Source organism: Mycteria americana, chromosome 19, assembly GCF_035582795.1.
Source record: "Mycteria americana isolate JAX WOST 10 ecotype Jacksonville Zoo and Gardens chromosome 19, USCA_MyAme_1.0, whole genome shotgun sequence".
Classification (NCBI taxonomy): Eukaryota; Metazoa; Chordata; class Aves; order Ciconiiformes; family Ciconiidae; genus Mycteria; species Mycteria americana.
In genome coordinates, this window is record NC_134383.1 from 6,524,121 (window position 1) to 6,543,282 (window position 19,162).

At 40.3% G+C, this 19,162-nt stretch overlaps 1 protein-coding gene across 11 annotated transcripts in view; it reads left to right on the forward strand.

Moving 5' to 3' along the window:
• The window catches only part of ZBTB44 (zinc finger and BTB domain containing 44), an 81,529-nt gene that overhangs the window by 32,332 nt on the left and 30,035 nt on the right, over positions 1-19,162 (forward strand). For 7 of the 11 annotated variants that reach the window (XR_012778397.1, XR_012778396.1, XR_012778399.1 and 4 more), the window contains exons 4-7: positions 2,886-3,049; positions 5,388-5,688; positions 14,427-14,730; positions 15,447-15,718. Coding sequence is in view for 4 of the 11 variants with exons in the window: in XM_075521134.1 (XP_075377249.1) it covers positions 2,886-3,049; positions 5,388-5,688; positions 7,825-8,107 (748 nt within the window). In the remaining 7 variants the exon portion in view is untranslated. Of the gene's footprint in view, positions 1-2,885; positions 3,050-5,387; positions 5,689-7,824; positions 14,386-14,426; positions 14,731-15,446; positions 15,719-19,162 lie in introns of those variants that run through there. The other 4 variants (XM_075521134.1, XM_075521135.1, XM_075521136.1 and 1 more) reach the window with 4 other exon arrangements.

The following is a 19,162-nucleotide window of genomic DNA, read 5'->3' on the forward strand; positions in this document are numbered from 1 at the left end:
GCAGGGGAGAGAAAATATAATTGTGTTTCAAATGTAATTTCTTCATTGTGCTAAGGTCCGCAGTTATGTCACCAACAGGTATTTCAGCCTGCTTGCAGTGTAAGGATGGAAAAAGACACGCCAGTCACTGGTAGCTGGAGAGCCTCGTGATTCCCATTTTATCTGCTTTAACCAGCCTTTCTCATCATGAAGCTTTTATGTAGGAAAAAAACAAACTTCATTTTAGATTTCTGCTAGGGAGATTGTCCCCATAGCATTTCTCCTTTCTGTTTCAATTGCAGAGAAGCTGGCACCAGCACAGGCTTTGAGGATGAGCTAGCCCGAGAAAGCTGAAAACAAAAGGAGAGCTGTGGCTCCTAATTTCTGCCCTAGTTTGAGTGTCTCCCTAGAAAGCTGTAGGAGCACAATGCACTTTTGCCTCTTCACAATCCCCTAACGCAGGAATGAGGGAGGAAGGACCTCAGAAACATGTTACCAGAAGATGAAGTTCTCTATAAAGCGAGTTAAATGTTGTCACAAAAAACCAAAATGTAATTCTTATTTGAGCACACTAGATGTGTCTATCTGTATGTACATCTGTATGTACAGGAGTTCTTGCTGCCCAGCCAGGCATCCCTTTATCACCCCTGCATTGCAGCTGTCACTTCTGTTGGCACATAGCTGTGAGAATTTTAATTGTGAATTCTCCAGTCAGCTGAGCGCAAGGAAACCTTTTCTGAAGGGATTTGCCCCTTAGCCAGACTGCATGACATTTGTCAAATACCAGATGAGGGGAAGGCTGTCCATCCTGGGCCCAAACCAGTTTGGCTATTTGATTATTAGGTTATTATGGCAGCCAGACTTCTGTGCCTTATGCTTTTTTTGCAATGTTGTTGTTTTTTTATTATTTAGTTTTGGATAACAGACCTGTCTGTTAGTTTATGTTGATGGAGTTTTCATTGGTAAAGCAGAAAGCATGTGGTCATGCCGGCTCCAGAGACAAAACTAGTGTTTCCACATCTGAGCAGAGTAAAATCTGTTCTTTATCTAGTGATCTGCTCACAAAGAGGAACAGGAGTGCCAGAGTTTATGTCAGAAATTTGGTTAGACAAATCAGAACCTATGTTTAAAAACACCCTCATTTATTTCAAGTGCATTCGGTGAGCCATCAGTTGGCTTTTTTAGACCCATAAGTGGCCGTGAACTACATTCTGCCAGGCCCAGGATATGAGCTGGTAATTTCCCTCTTGCAAATATTCCCTTTAGCAAAGATCAACAAGTCTGTCAGCATGTATCTTTTCCACAGCTCTCTAGGACCCTACTGTGTATAAAAAGAAGTGAAGGACAATACAATTTCTTCCTTAGAGCAAATCTTATTCCAGTTCCATGTGAGACCAGAAATCCTTATGGGTTTTAAGACTGATTGATACTAAACTCCTGCTGGAAACTCTCTTATCTTATGTGTATCGAGAGATACCTGGTGCTCTCTCTCTCCAGCTAAATTTTACAACTGGAACTTTTGCTACTGAGACCCATCATTGTGCTCAGAATTCAGATACCCAGTTCTCACAGTTGTATTAACATCCATTTGCAGAGTAGATAAAGACAATTAAGGTACTGGTTTTAAAGAGATGATCCTAGTTCTTGTTCTCCTGTGCTGATCTGGTCTGTGGATTTTTGTATGATGTGTAGGAAAATGTATTTGTGCAAAGTACGTGTTTCGTTTCTATGAACGTTAGAAGTCCACAAATTCAGCCTAACCTCGAAACCAACAATCTGGGCTCGAGATGGAAGCAGACCAGCAAAAGGATTTGTTCAGTAAGAGAGGCTTTCCGACTACGTGCAACAGGAGACATCATTGTACTTTTTTCTCAATACATTTCAGACATTACAGTTTAGTAAAACTAAAATTGCATTGTTCTGGCCATGGAATATTCAGGGTCAGAGCAGTTCCCTGCTGCCAGTGACGTCTGATCTTCCATCAGACTGTGAGCAAGCTGAAATGTCTATTTCAACAAAAAATATAGACCTTAATGCTCAGGAAAGGGAAACCCCAGGTAAGTACAAACTCCTATTGTTATTATGTTTGTACCAGCAGATTTGTTTTTATTTCACTATGCCCTTTAGTGAAGCAAGTTCCTTGCCAGAGGACTTGGATTATAACAGTATCGTTCCCTTAAACAGTTTGCAGCTAGAAGCTATGTAGGAGCAATTAGTCAGTTTTAAATAAATTACTTTGAAAGTTAAATTGTTCCTTTATTATAGTCTGTGTGCTGTTTTTTAAATGCAGCGCTTGAGCTATTCTCATAAAGCGGATTGAATCAGACAAGGAGCAAGTATTGATTAATTAGATTAATATTTTAAACTTAGAAATATGTAATTGTAGATACTAATATTTGTTCATTGAACTTGGATCGAAATGAAAATGAATCGGCTTTAATTTCATTTGTAAATACCACTGAAGCTGCAAAATACTCCGTTGCTTTCCAATTTGCTCAGTTCTTTAAATTCTTCCTCAGGGACTGTTTGCTGATTGTAAATCAGCTTGAGAAAAATGCCCATGCTTGAGAAAAAAATATGCTTGAGAAAATGCCCATGCCTGGAAAATAAAGTCCAGTTTGCAGCTGGTGCTCAGACTTGTTGCCCAAAGAAACAGAAGTCAGAGGTTGTTCTCTGGCTTTGTTCAGATGTGCAAAGTCAGTGACTATAAGACTTCAGATGCAAGTCAGACGCATTGCTGTAGAGGCAGAGATTCCCAGCATAAATACAGATCTCAACAGAAATGCGAAAGGCCAGTCGTCGTCTTCTTCTCATACACAGGTGTTCAAGGTTCACATTTCCACGGGCAAGGCTTCTTATTTTTTCTCTCTAGCTTGCTTGTAAATCAGTGAATTTTTTCTTTGTAGTTTGGAGAACGTTCAGTATCCCTACCAACTCTACATTGCTCCTTCTACCAGCAGCACAGAGAGACCCAGCCCAAATGGTCCAGACAGACCCTTTCAGTGTCCAACCTGCGGGGTCCGGTTCACTCGCATTCAGAACTTAAAACAACACATGCTTATCCACTCAGGTAAGAAACGTTACTGTTTCCAAGAATTACTAATTTATAGACTCACAGAGGTTTGCTCACTGTGCAGCAAATATAATAATGCAACTCTTTTTTAATCACCTGCCAAGTGCTTGAGAACTGATTTCAGAAAGATTGGGTAGAGGTATGTCTCATTGAATGCTTGTTTTGATACATCAAATCTGACTGATAGCTCTGCTCACGGATGATTAGCGTTTGTGTGGACTGAAAAAAATCTGATTGCCTGAAACTCATCAGAATAAGTAATTTTCATGATAAAGATTAGAGATGAAGTGAAGTATCCTTGGCTTTTTTATTATACTAAAGAGGTGATGTAGCTTGAAATTCTTCCTCTTACATGTTGTAATTGTCTGCTGTGTTTTAGAGGAGACTTGCAGATAATATAGAAAATATTATCTATCTTATATCCTTGCATTGAAGAATGTTGTACGCCTTTGGATCTCAGAATTTTTGGAGGGATTGCAGGACAACCGAGTTGGTTTGATAATCTATTTAGCTACTACAGATAGTACAAGTAGCAAAAGGTTTGTGTGAATGCCTCCTCTGAGTCTTGATCCCCAAACTGTTGCATTCATTTTGATTTCTAACCTAAGTATAAACTCCTAACGTCTTCGCTATCAGTGTTTTTCAAGACTTGTCAGCATTATCTGGCAATAGCATTGACATTTTAGTGAATGAAGGGAATATTAAAGGGTTATTGCACTTGAGCGCTAAGCCTCGTGGTTTAGCATCTCCTGGTTTGAGCTTGACTCTTACCTGCACACAGATGCTGTACCGTTTTTGGGCAGAGCAACCGTAATTGTCAAGGTGTAATTTTTTCACTGTCAGCAGTTATTTGTCAAATCCCTTCAAGCAAAATGACTGTACTATGTTTAGGCCAGCAGTAATAATACGTGTTTAATACGTAAAAAAACAAACTTTGTGGGCATATCAGGTGCGAAATTATCCCAAGCCCGTTGCTAACGTCTTTAACTGAGAGCAGATAGACAGGCTTCAGCAAAGCATCTCTGGCCGACCTGTCAACTGCTGGGCAAAGTTGGGAGAGATTTGAATAGCTGTTTGAGAGTAATTAGCATGCAAAAGAAACTCTCAAAACTTGTAAATGTTGAAAGTGTTTTCACATAAGCAAAATGGCTGAAGAGATTTTCCTCAAACTATCAGAGGAAATAGATGCCCTTGGACAGTACGAAAGCATGAAAAGTTTTAGCCCCACGAGACAATATTCTAGTATATTAACTTGTTTTCATATGCTTAACAAGGAGTTTCAGTGTAACCTTAACTACAGCTTTCTCTGTATAAAAGCCCCAATTAAAAGTTCAGCTCCCACTTTGAACATAAGGAAAGCAGAGTGAAAGACTGGTGGAATTAACAGCCTGGACTGGTGCACATTCAGCCTTTTGAAAAAACCTTTTTTATTCCTTGACAGCCCTATTATGAATAGAGCTCCATATTCTGGATTCTTGGCCTCATGTTTGGATTTCCACACTTTCTGGAGTTCACACTTTTTATTAAATCTTAACTTTTGGGTGATTCAGTCTTTTATGTTGTAATAGTTCTGTTTGGGTGTGATTATGTACTCTCAGCCACTGCAACATGTTGCAGAGCTTGTATGGTTTAGGGCTTTGTTAGTGCCTGTAATAAATGAAAAATGAACTAGTAACAGAATTTCTAAATTAATACCAGAAAAAAATGAGAGGCATGAACCTAAACTGTCTGAGAGAGCTGTCTGTCATGCAAAGTTGCTGAAGATTCTTGTATAGAAAGGTTCCCACGCAATATAAAGGCTGCTACTTCACCCTTTATCACCATTCCTGCTGCATTACAGGGGCATCCTTGTGCACACAGTCCCCCTGCCAGAACACTTCTCTGAGGCCAAAGGCGGCCCGAAAAAGACGTTGCAATTAAGGGCAGTCTGATAATTGCATTGTTGGGAACCAGTCTGGCACAAGAATCTCCCGAGATCAAAAGAGTTCAAAGATGACTGCTGCATCGGATACTTTCTGGCTGTGGCTCAGGTTCTTACCCATAGTCTAATCCATGGAGGCTTCTATGTTCATTTTAAACTGTGGGGAAGAAGTCGTGTAAGCGTTATGGACAGGTCACATTGTTATGAAGTCTATTGGCAGTTGGTTCTGAGAAAGCGTAGCTCCGTGGTAATTGTTTCTGCCATTTTCAAGTTAACCGGAGCATTTCTTCCTAAAACAGTGCTTCGCTGTGACTGGCCACAGCTGCTGTCCTTTTGCTGTTAGAAATCTGGAAGGCTTTTGCCAGTGACCTCTCATTACAAAAGGTGAACGTTTTTTTGCTCTCTCTTCCGCAGGCATTAAACCATTTCAGTGTGACCGCTGTGGGAAAAAGTTCACCCGAGCTTACTCGCTAAAGATGCATCGCCTGAAGCACGAAGGTAAACGCTGTTTCCGGTGCCAGATATGTAGTGCCACTTTCACTTCCTTCGGGGAATATAAACACCACATGCGGGTTTCCCGGCATATTATCCGCAAGCCTCGGATTTACGAGTGCAAAACATGTGGCGCCATGTTCACCAACTCTGGAAATTTAATCGTTCACCTGAGGAGCTTGAACCATGAAGCATCAGAGCTAGCAAACTACTTCCAGAGCAGGTGAGGTGCACAGCAAAAACCTAACAGGGAAACTTGCTTTTTTTTTTTTCTTTTTTTTTTCTTTTTTCTTTTTTTTTTTCCTAAATCATCTTTTCCTGCTTTCAGGGCAGCCTGCTGTGCCTCTCATCAGGTTGCCAGCTAATTCCAGTCAAATTCATTCTTGTGCCACTATCTGTTATATCTGATCTGTCTTACAGCATATAAGCTATATAGGAGGGCACTGAAGAATCGAGTGATATGCAGAAGCTGCTTTTGGGCTACTTAATTTCTATTTTCAGTAGTATGTATGGACAAGCGAATGGTGTTAAGCCAAAGCGTTCTACACTGTAGTATCTGTGGGGTTCTGTAAATTATTTGCTATTCAAAATCTCATACATAGCCTGTTCACTTACATAGAGAATAGACTTATTACTTCATTTTAAGTACTTGCTTGATGGTGGGTATTGTGGAAAGATTGCATGACTCCATACCTTCTCTTTTTTCATTTTCTAGGTAACATATTACTAAATGATCAGATTAATAGGGTTCGAAATAGTGAGGGCCAGTTGGACATTTCTTGTTTATCAGGGCACGAAAGACTTGGCATACCTCACAAACGCACTTCGCTAAAGACTACTAAAAGGGTTCTGAGGCATGAGACTAGCACTGTATTCTCATACTGAAATAAATGTTTGTAACCGTTGGCATTTGAGATAGAAAAATACCAAAGTGGATGAGGGAAATTGGAGGAAGATAGATCTCACAGCTCTTAAAACTGTAGAGAGGGTGCAGCTTGGTGTCTGTAAGTCATCTGTCTTCAGCAATGCAAAAGAAATGTATTGTAAACGTTACGGCATGTACAATACCATCCCTTGGGATTGCTAGACATTATGCATTTTCCCCTACAAAACATTTCAGCATTTTGTTCTATTTGGTTATCTCAGAAGTGAAGTAGGATGAAAAAATTGCAAAACAAACCAGGAAAGCCAGTCACTGTTTTTCCCACAGAATATTGTTTAAAAGTACAAGTCCTTCTTATCTGTGGGGTTACACAGTTCTTGTTCGTAGCACTTGTGCCAAAACTAGAGCGAAAACTCTGAAGGGATGATGCCATGGTTGTGGTAAGCACTTTATTGTTGTCGTCAAATTAAAGTCAGATTAAAGTATGTGATTTTAGTTGTCTGTAGGGCTTCCTTGAGTTTGAATTTACAAACACTAGGTTTAGCATAGTTGATTGTGAATTTGGATTTGAAGCAGTGAATGCTGCTGTTAACATTGAAGAAAAGGCCTGCTTTTAAATGGATCATTACAAGGAGGAACCACAGCGTACAAACGTGCATATACGTAATATGTGTATACTTGCCTCAAGTACAAACTTACATGTCTGGTGCTGAAAATTTGCAAAGAAATTTTATTTTTGTTCCGTGCTCACGCTCTGAAAATACTACTGGAGAGTTTGGTAGATTTTCTTTGGATACACTCAGCCATCAGTTGGTAAGAGTAAGTTACAGAACTGTTGTCCAGAAAGGACTGAAACGGGAAGGAAATGCAATTCCGTTCTTTTCACAGTAGTGTGATACGTGTCAACATCGCAAAACACCGCTGCAGTTGGCAACCTCCTTACGCTTTCAGCAGAACCCTTGCTTCCTCGCCTCGTGCTTCTGTTTACAGCCTGTCCACTCTGAGAGGAGTGCTGCTGCTGTTTCTTGGGTGGATCTTATCTCTTATCTTGGTGGTGGAAAAGGCCCACATCTTTGCCAGTGCTGAACTCATTTTTGTTTCTATTTTTAAACGTTGAGTGCTCCCTTTTTTCAATGAGGTTTTCAGTGCCGTATGATGTTCCAGACGTTAACTTTCATTCTCATCAAGGTGCTACAGTCTAAGTAATACAAAGTTGCTGTGTAGGAAATATGGATGCAAAACAATGCAAAATAGATGCCTGTGAATAAATTCTCTGTGTGTTTAAATGAGAACCAGGTTATAGTGCTTAGTGAAGTATGTCGCTGTGATGATCTTAGAGCAATGTGAAATGAATATCTTTGTTCTCTGTGCAATGCAGTATGTAGCTTGTGTGATGTAACTGATACAAAGAAACTGATACCGCTAATGTTTGTGTGAGAAATGACGTTTCTCTTCTGTCCTTTGCCCCTCTTCTAGTGACTTCCTAGTACCGGACTACTTAAACCAGGAACAAGAAGAGACCCTCGGGCAGTATGAGCTAGGGGAGCATGGCTTTGAAAGCAACTCTTCTGTCCAAATGCCTGTCATTTCACAGGTGTCGTCAACTCAGAATTGTGAAAGCACTTTCCCCTTGGGGTCTCTGGGTGGGTTGGCAGAGAAGGAAGAAGATGTGCCAGAGCAGCCAAAGACTAACGCCACTGCTGAGGCAGCCGCAGGTGACCCTCCGAAACCGGAGCTGTCATCTATTACTATTGAATAATTCATGGTTTGGTTTCATTTTTGTTCTTTGGAAAGTGCCTGTGTTTGGTCCTGTACATTTTAATTTAATTTTTTTAAACAAAAGTGGGGAGATTTTCCCTTTTTACTTTGTAAGCTACGCTTTAAACAGAAAACTGCAACAGATGTTACATTATTTTTCATGACTGAATGATCACTTCTGTGAAAATATTTAAGACTGAATGCACAAAAAGATCTTGTCAGAACATCATGGAAGCTGTGATACACTTCTAAAGAAGAACAACTGATTCAGATCACTTTAACTATTTCTTCTTCCACAGTTAGAGCAGCTCATTAAGTTTCTCTTGCTTCTGCAGACCCTCTGGTTAAGGGAAAGAAATCAGAGGAAACCTTTTTCAAATGACAAACAAAAGGATGCATTGGAAATCATTATTGAACAGTTTTGACTAGTTTTGAGTGGATGCTTTAATCTTCTGCATAAAATAATGACACTTCCTATCTCTGTGCCTGCTGTTTTTCAAAGCGCTTACTGTAACCCTTTTCTTGGAAATGGTAAGCATTTTTGAAACTAACAGTCACACACTTTTTAAAAACACATTGTCCCTTTTCATCTCAGATGAATCAGTTTTGACAAATCAAGTGATGTCATGCCAGGTATTCCTACTTCTTATATTCCAGTCCTTTTAGAAACTGCTTGATCAAATAGCCTGTCCAGATTTGCCCATTGAAGGTTAGGCGTGGAAATACTACGGTCAGGAGAAGTCTAATGGTGCATAATGAATTGAGGATGATAGAAAAGTATATAGCCGTGCAAGCCTGACAAATATCTCATGACTGTATCTTTCTGTAGAAGGGCAACCACGTGTGAAAATGAAGGTTTTCCCAAACTGACATTCTTAAATCGTGGCCAGATTGTTTGCAGTTCTGGTCACTTCCCCCTATCATATATACTGTATTTTCACTAATCTCCAAAAGCTAGCTAGAGAGAGTTTACAGATGGGAAAAAATGAGCTCTTTTGTGCATTATTGCACATTTTTTTGTTTATACATACGCCTGTATAGTTTCTGAGATTTTTATTAGTCTGTTTTGGACAAAACAAGCAATTTATTCTCTTCAGAGGCCAACTTTCTAACCCAACAGGGGGTTGTTTACAAAAAGCCTATATAGCGATGATGAATTGTTCCTGTTTCAAAACATTTTAAATCCTTGCCAACTCGGTTTATTAAAGGCCATTACTCCAGCTACGTACGCAGATCAAGTAAGCAATAAGTTGAAAGATTTGCAATTTCTTTTTTCCATATTTAGAAAAAGCTGCAAATTTAGGGTGTGGGATTTTCAGAGCAGTGAGTCTTGTTTTGCCGAGGCTGTTTGGGCTATAGTACTGCTTTGAAACCTAAATTAGGAAATACATTAGGAGGTTTGTGATTTTCTTATTTTTTTATTGCTTCTGAAGTTAACTCAGTGTTTGATGCCAAATGCCTATCGCCTACAGATGACATGCTGAGCGAGTAGGTATTACTTGATCTTAGTATTCCAAAGGCATGATATACTCCCTTAGTTTTGAACCTTGTTTTTTTAAATTGTTGTTTTCTCTCCGGATCTGTTTTACGCAAACATGAGGAGGAAATGAAACCAATAGAGAAAGGTTGCTCCTGAAGAAACAGAAGACACAAAAGCCGTATTATATTGCAAGATCAATTTGTATTCAGTTAGCTTAGGCAGCTCACATACTCTGTAGGTCTGAGTTGTTTCTACTAATAGCCAACTTTGGTAAGGAAAAAAGTTTATTGCCCTTTGGAAAGAGCTTAAAGGGTTTCAGTGACTTCAACAATTTTTCTCTGCTGTGTTTTAGGTAAAAAACACACATTTTAGTTAAATAGAGCGAAAACAGTTGGGATTTAAGTCCTTTCCAAGTTACTGGAATGAAGTTTCTCCACCAGATCCAAAGGGTGTTTTAGAAACATGCTGCGAAGAAGTTCTCTGCTACAATTCAGTCTTGTATGTCTACCTTTGTAAGTCTTCTTAAAAGGGCTTGAAGGAGAAATTCTTTTTTTGGGATGCTGTACTGTGAATCAGTCCAGTGTCTGTTGATGGGCTGAATTTAAAGACTAATTCTCTTCTACTTCTGATTTCTACAACTGAGAAGCTAGTGAGACAAAACAATGCCTTTTGCTGAGTTTTATCCTGAATTATAGGGCTATGACACTGAACTCAAATACATAATTTTCTTTTTTTTTCTGATAAGTGTTATTCCACTTTGCAGGTATATGAGAATCCTTTGAGATTCACATAGGAAAGAGTACTTCACACAGAAACACATTTCCAGACTGTACAGATGTAATAATCAAAGGTGGTCAGGCATAGACGGGCATAATTTTCTGTTAGAACCTGGTAATTTTCACCCATTAGATATTTTGCTAAACAGTTTATCGGTGAGGAGACGTGCAAATATAGAATAGACATATCTGGATATTGGATTTTTAAGACTTAAAATTTTGCATCAGAAGGCAAACTGCTTTCTGAATACCAAAGAGAAGGGGGGAAAAAAAAGTTAAAAAGACTTTGTAGCTCTAATCTGTTCTTCCTTGAAAAGAAATGAGTATCATTAACTGTTAACACCGTGGTACAAGGCAAGTCATGGGTTTCATTGTTCATTGCACTGTGTTACACATTATCTTTTCAACCCTGTAGTCGCTGTGTAACATCTTTAGTTCTCACTTTTCAATCTGATTCAACTTCAGGAACAATAGAGTTCTTAGAGGATTTTTTGTTTGTTTCGTTCTTTTAGGGCTGGATTTACTTGTTAATTTTCCTGTTTGTAATTGTTTCTTGTTAGTATCTCTTTTCTCCATGGAAGTGAACATAGATTAAGTACAAATACCGCTTTATTTCTCCTCCCTAACTTGTCGGAAGTGTTCAGTTCTTTGAAATGCTGGTGTTCTTCACAGAAGAGATGTAAAAACATAGGACATCTTCAAACAGTCTCTGTTGCTAATATGCTTAGATTCCAAATTGAATGAGATAGATATCGAACTAAGCTAGAAGAAACTTGCCTTAAACTACACTTGGGATTAAACCTAAAGCATAAATTTCTTTCCATACGATATCAGAGGGTTTTCTTTTTTTTCTTTTTTCCTTTTTTTTTCCCTGAAAAAAAAACCCCATTATTTGGTATGCATTCATATTTCTGCTTGACAAGGATCACAGAATCACAGAATAGTTGAGATTGGAAGGGACCTCTGCAGGCGATCTAGTCCAACCCCCACGCTCAAAGCCGAGTCAATGAGAACAGGTTGCTCAGTCCAGTCAGGTTTTGAATATCTGCAAAGATGGAGACTCCCCAACTTCTCTGGGAAACCTGTTCCAGTGTTTGACCGCCCTCACTGTAAAAAAGGTTTCAGTATGATTAGATGGGATTTCCTGTATTTCAGTTTGTGCCCGCTGAGAAAGGTCTGGCTCCATCTTCTTTACCCCCTTCTATCCTGTAGTTTTACACATTGATAAGATCCCCCTGAGCCTTTTCCAGACAAAACAGTCCGATCACTCGCAGCCTGTATGGCAGATGCTCTAATCCCTTCATCATCTTTGTGGCCCTTACAAGTTGTTTAGAATTTCTTCCAAATAGCTACATGTATGATCCATTGCAGCAGTTTTCTTTGTCGATGAGTAGTCTCCAAATTCATTCACAAAGTGATTTATGTCTTGCTTTTGCATATCCTTCTCCCATGTGGCACCAATCTTTGCACTCAGTGGAAAATCCTTTCCTCACCCATTTATTTTGCAAGCAGAGTGCCTTCACTACCGCAGAACTAGCAAGGTTCTGCCGTATGCCAGGGACCCGGATTCTCGGAGTCTGTGCAGGGGTCTTTACTCCTTGCGTGTTGTGTAGAGCAGTACGTCTGATAGGAACAATGGGAAAGGAAGGGATAGGTTTTTTCCTGATTTAACGTGGTGTTTTGGGAGAGGGGAAGAAAATTCAGAAGCTTTGTATTTCCCCGCAAAGAGTGGCAGAAAAAGAAGCGATGTTTTAGCTGTGCGGGAGATTTGGCCAAGTTGTAAGGGTTTGTTTTGTTTTTCGATGCAGACACATAGCACAACTCCCCTGGAAATCCACGGGGATGCCTACACATTCAGCAGATTAAGCTCCCCATCAGAACTGCTTGTCACTGTTCTTACACCACATTCAAAAAGATGTGTGTTCCTGATGATTTGCTTGTCTTACTACAGTTTGAGTTCAGTTGTCAGGCTCGCAGATACTATGGTCAAGTCTCTCATACTGAGAGATTAGTAGACTAGGTTATTGAAAATGGTTCTGGGTTCGCATGTATCTTGAGTCTAAAAGGTGTGAATTTAAACTTTTTAAAAAAGTAATAGCTGCCAATGCAGTAAAATATATTTTATAAGACTATGATCCCTATATGTCCCTTACGGGATAAAATTTTATTGTTTTTAAGCTATGGTTTAAAGTTTTTATATGAGGGCTTCAGTCGCTTCTTGGTTGCTGGCTTTCCCCTCCAGCCCCAGGATGTAAGAGCACTGAGACTATTGCCGGTCTCTCTCTGAGACGAACCATGAAGCATTTTGTATGCAAATAGAATGGGAGCTTTGTGCACCCTGCAGGGATGGAGAAAATGCAGATGTAGGAGCACCTGTTGCTCCTACATCCATTGCAACTTCCACACCATCAGAATATGGAAAATAGCTAATTTTCATTCAGATCGATTACGTTCGAGTTTTGCTTACAAGGTGAAACCCGGTTTTGGAGGGTTCTCATCTCCTAGTATGGACATAATAAATTCCATAGCATCTCGATGACAGATAAGAGGGTTCAAGGCTGGACGGTGCCTCAGCCCCATCAGAGGTCCCTAGTAAATAGAGTCGGTTCAAAGTATTTGAGGAAATGTACCATGAAAAAAACAAATGTGAATTTTTTTAATGCAACAGTACTTACTGCTCTGGGTGTTTGTTAACTCAATGTGTGCTATCACAGTAATTCAGTGTCCCACAGGTCTCACCTACGAATCTGGTTGCACTAAAAAAAACCCCAACCAAACCCCGAAACAGTTTCTGGTGCTGCCAGCCTGTGTGGCAACTGTACCTACAGTCTTCCTGAGGGTTGCTGAAGTCCCCAGAGGAGTGATTTTGTTTAACCATTCGTTTAGCTGATGCATGCTTTTGATATTCTGACTTATAGCCCTGGCTACACAAAGTTCTTGGACAGCTTCTTTGCCCTGTTCCTGCAGTGCCTTCACTCTAGGTGCTGCCCTATGGTGAAACCCCGAAGAGGGAAAAAAGTAAGCTGGAGGAAAAAATGTGAATTAAATTCTTGTTGGGCTTCTTTGTGCATTTTAGTAACAGTGAAACCCCCTTAACTGTGCCAGTCTCCGGTCACCAGCCGTATATCCAGTCGTCATCTCATCCACAGTACAGCTTCTCTTGTTGATGCTGGCCACAGCTAGATTACTTGGCATGTTTATTGACTTAACAGAATTGTTTTTTGGTTTTGGTTTTGTTTTTTAATGTATACGATGTTTAAATACACTTCACATTTTATATAATACTATCTGGCTATTAGTATTTTTCAGGAACCATAGTTCTTGGTGGCTATATATATTTTTGTGACTTTTTTTGTAAACTAAGTGCCGTTTCAACGTTACAATCATTTTTAGAGTTATTGTAATCAATGTGAATATCATGTTTTTTCAAATCTGTTCTGAGCCTGTAGTGTTTGCTTTGTGATCATATGTGTAATGTATATATTCTGTATAGTTACATTGTATTGAAATACTAGCTTGTTTGATATAAGAAAAGTATGTATTGGGTACCTTTTTGCTAGCCTGGTTGTTTAATCTTTAAAAAAAAAATGTTCTAAAATACAAAAAAAAAAAAATCTCCAAACTGGTCCCATTATAGGTCAAAATTAAGGGGGGAGAAAAACTAGTTTTGAGTGTCTTTGGATAGAAACATGAAGCTAAGATTTTTCATTAAAATATTAATGTTTTATGGAGTATATCTTTGCTTTGTGTCATTATTTAACTATACCAGAGTTTGTCTTATAGTACGGAAGACTAGCTTTGACCTTGTGTAAGAAGGTGCAACTCTGTTGCTAGAGCTACATTCTCTTACAACTTTTGCTTATAATGAGTCTCAAAATAGTTGAATATGAGGAGAACTCACTGTTGCTGAAGCTGTCATTGGGAGGAAGGTAGTTTAAAACAAAATAAGCGTTAATAAATGATTGGAGAAGTTACATGAGTAAAGAGTATTAAGAATAAAGTACACATTTCTGTTTAATTTTCCATTGTATATTACATTTCCTTTTGTTAATGTTCTCTTTTAGGCTGTATTCTGCAAAAGCGGTGGGGCCATCTTTTGAACGGGGTTTTATTGATGGAAAGCCATCCAAGAATGAGCCTAATCAAATTAGTCAAAGCAGAAGATGTTTAAAAAGGACAGTAGACAGAGTCATCGTGATCGCAGCTGCGAGCTTCAAAATAGTCATGAAACAGCCTAGAGTCATGGGACTTAAAATAGATCTCTGCTCTTTCTGGCAACCCTTGCAATTAAATTAATTTGCCTCCTACAGACCCACCTGTCTGACCGAGCTGGAATAGTGGCTGGATCAACACATAGCTAGGGCACAGGTAGGAAAATGGAAGTTTTGTAACTGCTTGGCTGAAATGATTATAACTCTGTCCGGTAGCCTATATGAATAACAAGCAGGCTGGCATGATTAATACACTAGCAGTCAAATTGTGTTCAGCATCTGACACGGGAGTGGAAACAAAAATGGCAGAGCATTCCATGGTGCAGAGTAAGCAGCCACAATGAACCTTGGATGGGGGGGGTTGAGAGTTTCTAAATTCCAAGTTCTCATTTTCCTGAGGGCCTTGCGTAGGGACAGAAGTATTTTATCAAAAGCATAATTGGAAGAGGGACATATCTGGTGAAGGCTTTGGGGAGAGAAGTAAGTTTGAGATGTAAAGGCTTTGACTCTGTTGGTCTCCCGCAAAAGCAAGAATTGCGCCGCTTTGAGGACAGACAGACCCAGTTAGGAGTATGCAGTGACGCTTCGCAGACCATTACAAATCTAAAGCCTGTATGACTGTATATGAACATATACTATCATAAAGCTAAGGCAAGACTGCTAAAATGCATACCTTTGATGGATATCGAGGTTCAGACTTGTGACTCGAACGGATTTTTCCAAAGCACAACCATATGTTTAAGTTTAGCATGAAACGTCTTTTAGGCGTCCTTAACAAAGCAAGTGTACGCTCTTGAAGTTTTTCTGTGGCTTCCTTATAGCATTTAAGCATTTTATTCCTGACAGTAATGAAGTACTATTTCTTTTGCACAGAGGAGAGTGGCTGAGATGAGATTGAACTCAAAGCTACCGAGAATGTTCTAGAGCAGGGAACAGAGTTCTCCTAGGGCTTTACTGCACCATTCCTACGTATGTGATATCCTGGTGAAAATGAAGCTGCTAAGAGAAACCTGGCTTGGACTACGTATAAAGCGCTTTTCACAAGCTGCTTGTGCATACTGCATCTCCAGAGTACTGAGCGTAACTTTGTCATCAGCATTCTTAGAGCAGAGATCGCTGTGAGACCGTGAGCAAGCAGAGCCGGGGTAAGTGTGTACACGTTAGAGCCTCGGTTACAGCTCAGAGGCATGGCGGTTTTCAGGCATTCTGATTTGGGGGATCTGTTAACGCTTTTTTCAGAGGAGACATGCACTCTTGAATAGCAGATTTACACTTACTGATCGTAGCCCTGATTTTCTTAGTTGCCTTTCACAAATCCTTTAGAAATAGGCCACAGACACGCAGAGTGAAAACCCTGTGTTTGAAAAACCACTCTAAAGGCTTGAGTTAATTGCCTTTGATCATGAGTTGCTTTTGTCTCAGTCACAAGGTCTCCCGGTGAATATTAAAGAGCAACTCGTGGGGCATCTGCTGGTGTATCTCACTTGAACCTTTACCTCTGGTTGTTGAAATTTGAACTCTTCTACCCAAATTTTGAAGTTAATGACCTCAACGTAAGAGGGGTGCTTTGCTCAACTGTATGTTAATTTGTGTGGCTGTGCCGCTATCACTGACTCTTAGACAACCCCCCCATTTTGAATACAAACGATAGGATTTATGTGGGAGTATCTTCGAGAATGCATCTGCTGCATCTGGCTACACTGCATTCCCAGTCTTCCATATGGCTGCATAAAGCTAGATGCTCAGGCCCTGTGTTTTGTAATACTCCCATCATTCAGAAGATAACAGTTTTTTCTCACGAAGTACTGCTTGTTCCCCTGTACGCGCACGCGCGCGCACACACAATCCGTATGTGCTCATTCAGAAGGAATTTTGAACAACGACCATACAAAAACATCAACTGACCAACTCTTTCCTTGCTGCTTCCCTACAGAAGCAGCTGGTATTGCTGTCTTTTTCTTAGTTAATTCTCATGGGCTGAAACAGGTTACTAGCTTAAACCTCCAGCAAGAACTTTGCTTCGCTCTTCTGTTAGCCCTTACAAACTTCTCTTGAGTTTGGAGTGAAAAGGAGAGGCGTGGTTTCCTGCCATCCTGTGCTCATCTCTAAACAAGCTTCTCCTCCACAGGGAGGCAGGACTTATGGGCAAGATACTAATTTGTAAGGAAGCAGATATATTTTGTGGTCTTGAGAGGGGTTTCTTTGGAGGTGGGGGAGTGTTGATGGTACTTCAGTATATTTTTCTCTTTAGTTTTTTCTCCGCCTAGACTGACATTTTCCAGACTACTTCTAAGGAAAAACAATGTCAGCTACAAACACATTGCTGTTAAGTATGAAGGAACATTGAATAAGTAAGGACAGTATTCATTTACGCCAAAACAAAGTACAGTCCTTAATTATTTGTTGGCTTCAAGCATTTATGTCTGCAGTGCAGTATAGCTTTCAAACTACCTTGGGCCCAAGGTAGCTGTGAGTATGCCCCTGGCATTTGTGCCTCTAGAAAGACAGAAAACTAACGGTAAAATGGATCATCTGAATTCTTTGGAGGCAGGGGAGAAGTCTCCCAGGTGGGTACACCTCTGAGTCAAAGGGGAATAACTAGAAGTGTTGGGAGAGGAGCAAGGAAACCATGATGTGTCTGTGGGCTGGTGGAGAAGGTGACTCTCAATTCCAGGGTCATTTTTGTGTGTGTGTAAGTGAAGAAGACATTTTGACACACACACAAGGAGAAATGATCCCTCGGGGTTTGATACTACATCACAGAAGGATAACAGATCCCTGGCTTCAGAAGAGCAAGGTAAATTACAATCCCAGTCCACTTAAGCATTTAAATAGTCTGCCTTTCCAGAAATGTGTTTAAATCGCTCCTTAAGAGCTTACCCATTTTGTGAACTTTACTTCTGCCAGTTGCTTCTCTGACTCGGCACAGTGTATTTTATAGCCTGTGTGTTGATGGGGTGCACAGAACTGTTTTTGGAGAGTTTATGTCCATAAACAGACCCTTGCACTGTGTAAAACAAAACTGGAGAGAAAAGACACCAAAGCACAGGACTAATAGGCAACAGAGCTCAGAAAACCAAAACATCTCTCCAGGGTAGGACTTCATCTTCCCGCAATTTAAACGAGAAAAATAACAAAAATCCTAATAAAACCTTTTATATAACTTCAGTGTTGCAGTGATCAGTTTCAGGGTTGACGTGACAGCAATTATAAACAACAGTTATGCAACTGCCTCCTTGATTGAATTGAAATTAATACAGAGAAAGAAAGAGCCAAACAAAAAGAAATGGCTTTGGGTTGACTTGTTATGTTTTAAATAAATAAAAAAATGCTCGGGTCAGCCTCTTTTTCAAAAGTGAGCGCAAGCCCAGGGTGAAAAATCTCCTTGAAGAACAGACAAAGTGAATTGCTCTTAAAAATTCTATTTGTGTTAGAATTTTGTTTGTCTTCTAAAGGCTTACAGCTCCTTTTTTTTTTTTTTAATCTGACAGTGAGGTAATTCAATATTTTAATTTTGCTCAAGTTCCTTTTACTTTAAAACTCTTTTAAAAACTGTTTAACACATTGTATCATTGGGTATTGTGATTCCTGTGTCACTGATTCACGCCGTCTGAGGAGAAGGCCCACGTACGCGTGTGTGCGTAACACGTTATTTCCTCCGCTCGCCATCTGGCAGGCGTTGAGATGTTTTTGAGTGGAAATGAAGGCAACGGGGCTGCTGCGCGTTGCACGGGCAGCGTCTGGTATCTCAGAGAGGAATGCTGCCTTAGAGTGAATACCATTTGGTAGCGCTTGAATTCATGTAAAGAAAACTCAGGGAAATTCTTAGTCTAGCCGGCTGGACTGGCAAAGCCTGAGTCCTGCCTGTATTGTACAGGAGTTTTGCCCAACTCATTCTCTGTGATCTGTCTGATAGAGGCGCGATGCAATTACTGTTCAGTACCATTAATGGTTTTGTGCGGACGTGAGCTAACCTCCTGGAATGAATTTGCCGTGTGAGGTAGGTGTGTAAAACAATGCCAGGGTGGATCTCTTATCAAAGAAATCCTGTGGCTTTTCTGTTTCTCCAGGATTTCTCCTGTTGAGACAGGGAATAACGCATCCAGGAAGAAATGGGGGACAGGAGTTAAACCTGTTGTTTCTTTGCTCCTCCTCACCTTTTCCACCCTGAGCAGTAGGAGGCAGAGGAGCCTTGAGCTTGTTGCTTCCACTGGTAGAGGAGGAAGCAGATTTTGGAGGCTCCTACACAGATGGGTTCGCTACACATCCCACTGACATGTGTGCTAGTGTGAGTCATCCAGGGAATTCACCACCCTGTACGCAACAGGTTCAGCGAGCAAAGTGCCAAAGAAAACCTGCAGAATATGGCACGCTCGCTATTCGCACAGGCATGCTCAGCTGTGATGAGCCTTTGTGCTGGATTCCCTGCCAGGTTTGCCACAAGTGGGCATTGGACAGGTGGCTTCATCCCCGGTAACCTTGTTGTTGAGGAAAAAAGCTGATCTCAAAGCCACCTACCTTAGCTGTTGAGTTTGCAAAGGCCACTTCTTTACACTTCTCTTTGCTGGGCCAGTAACTTAGTGTTGCAT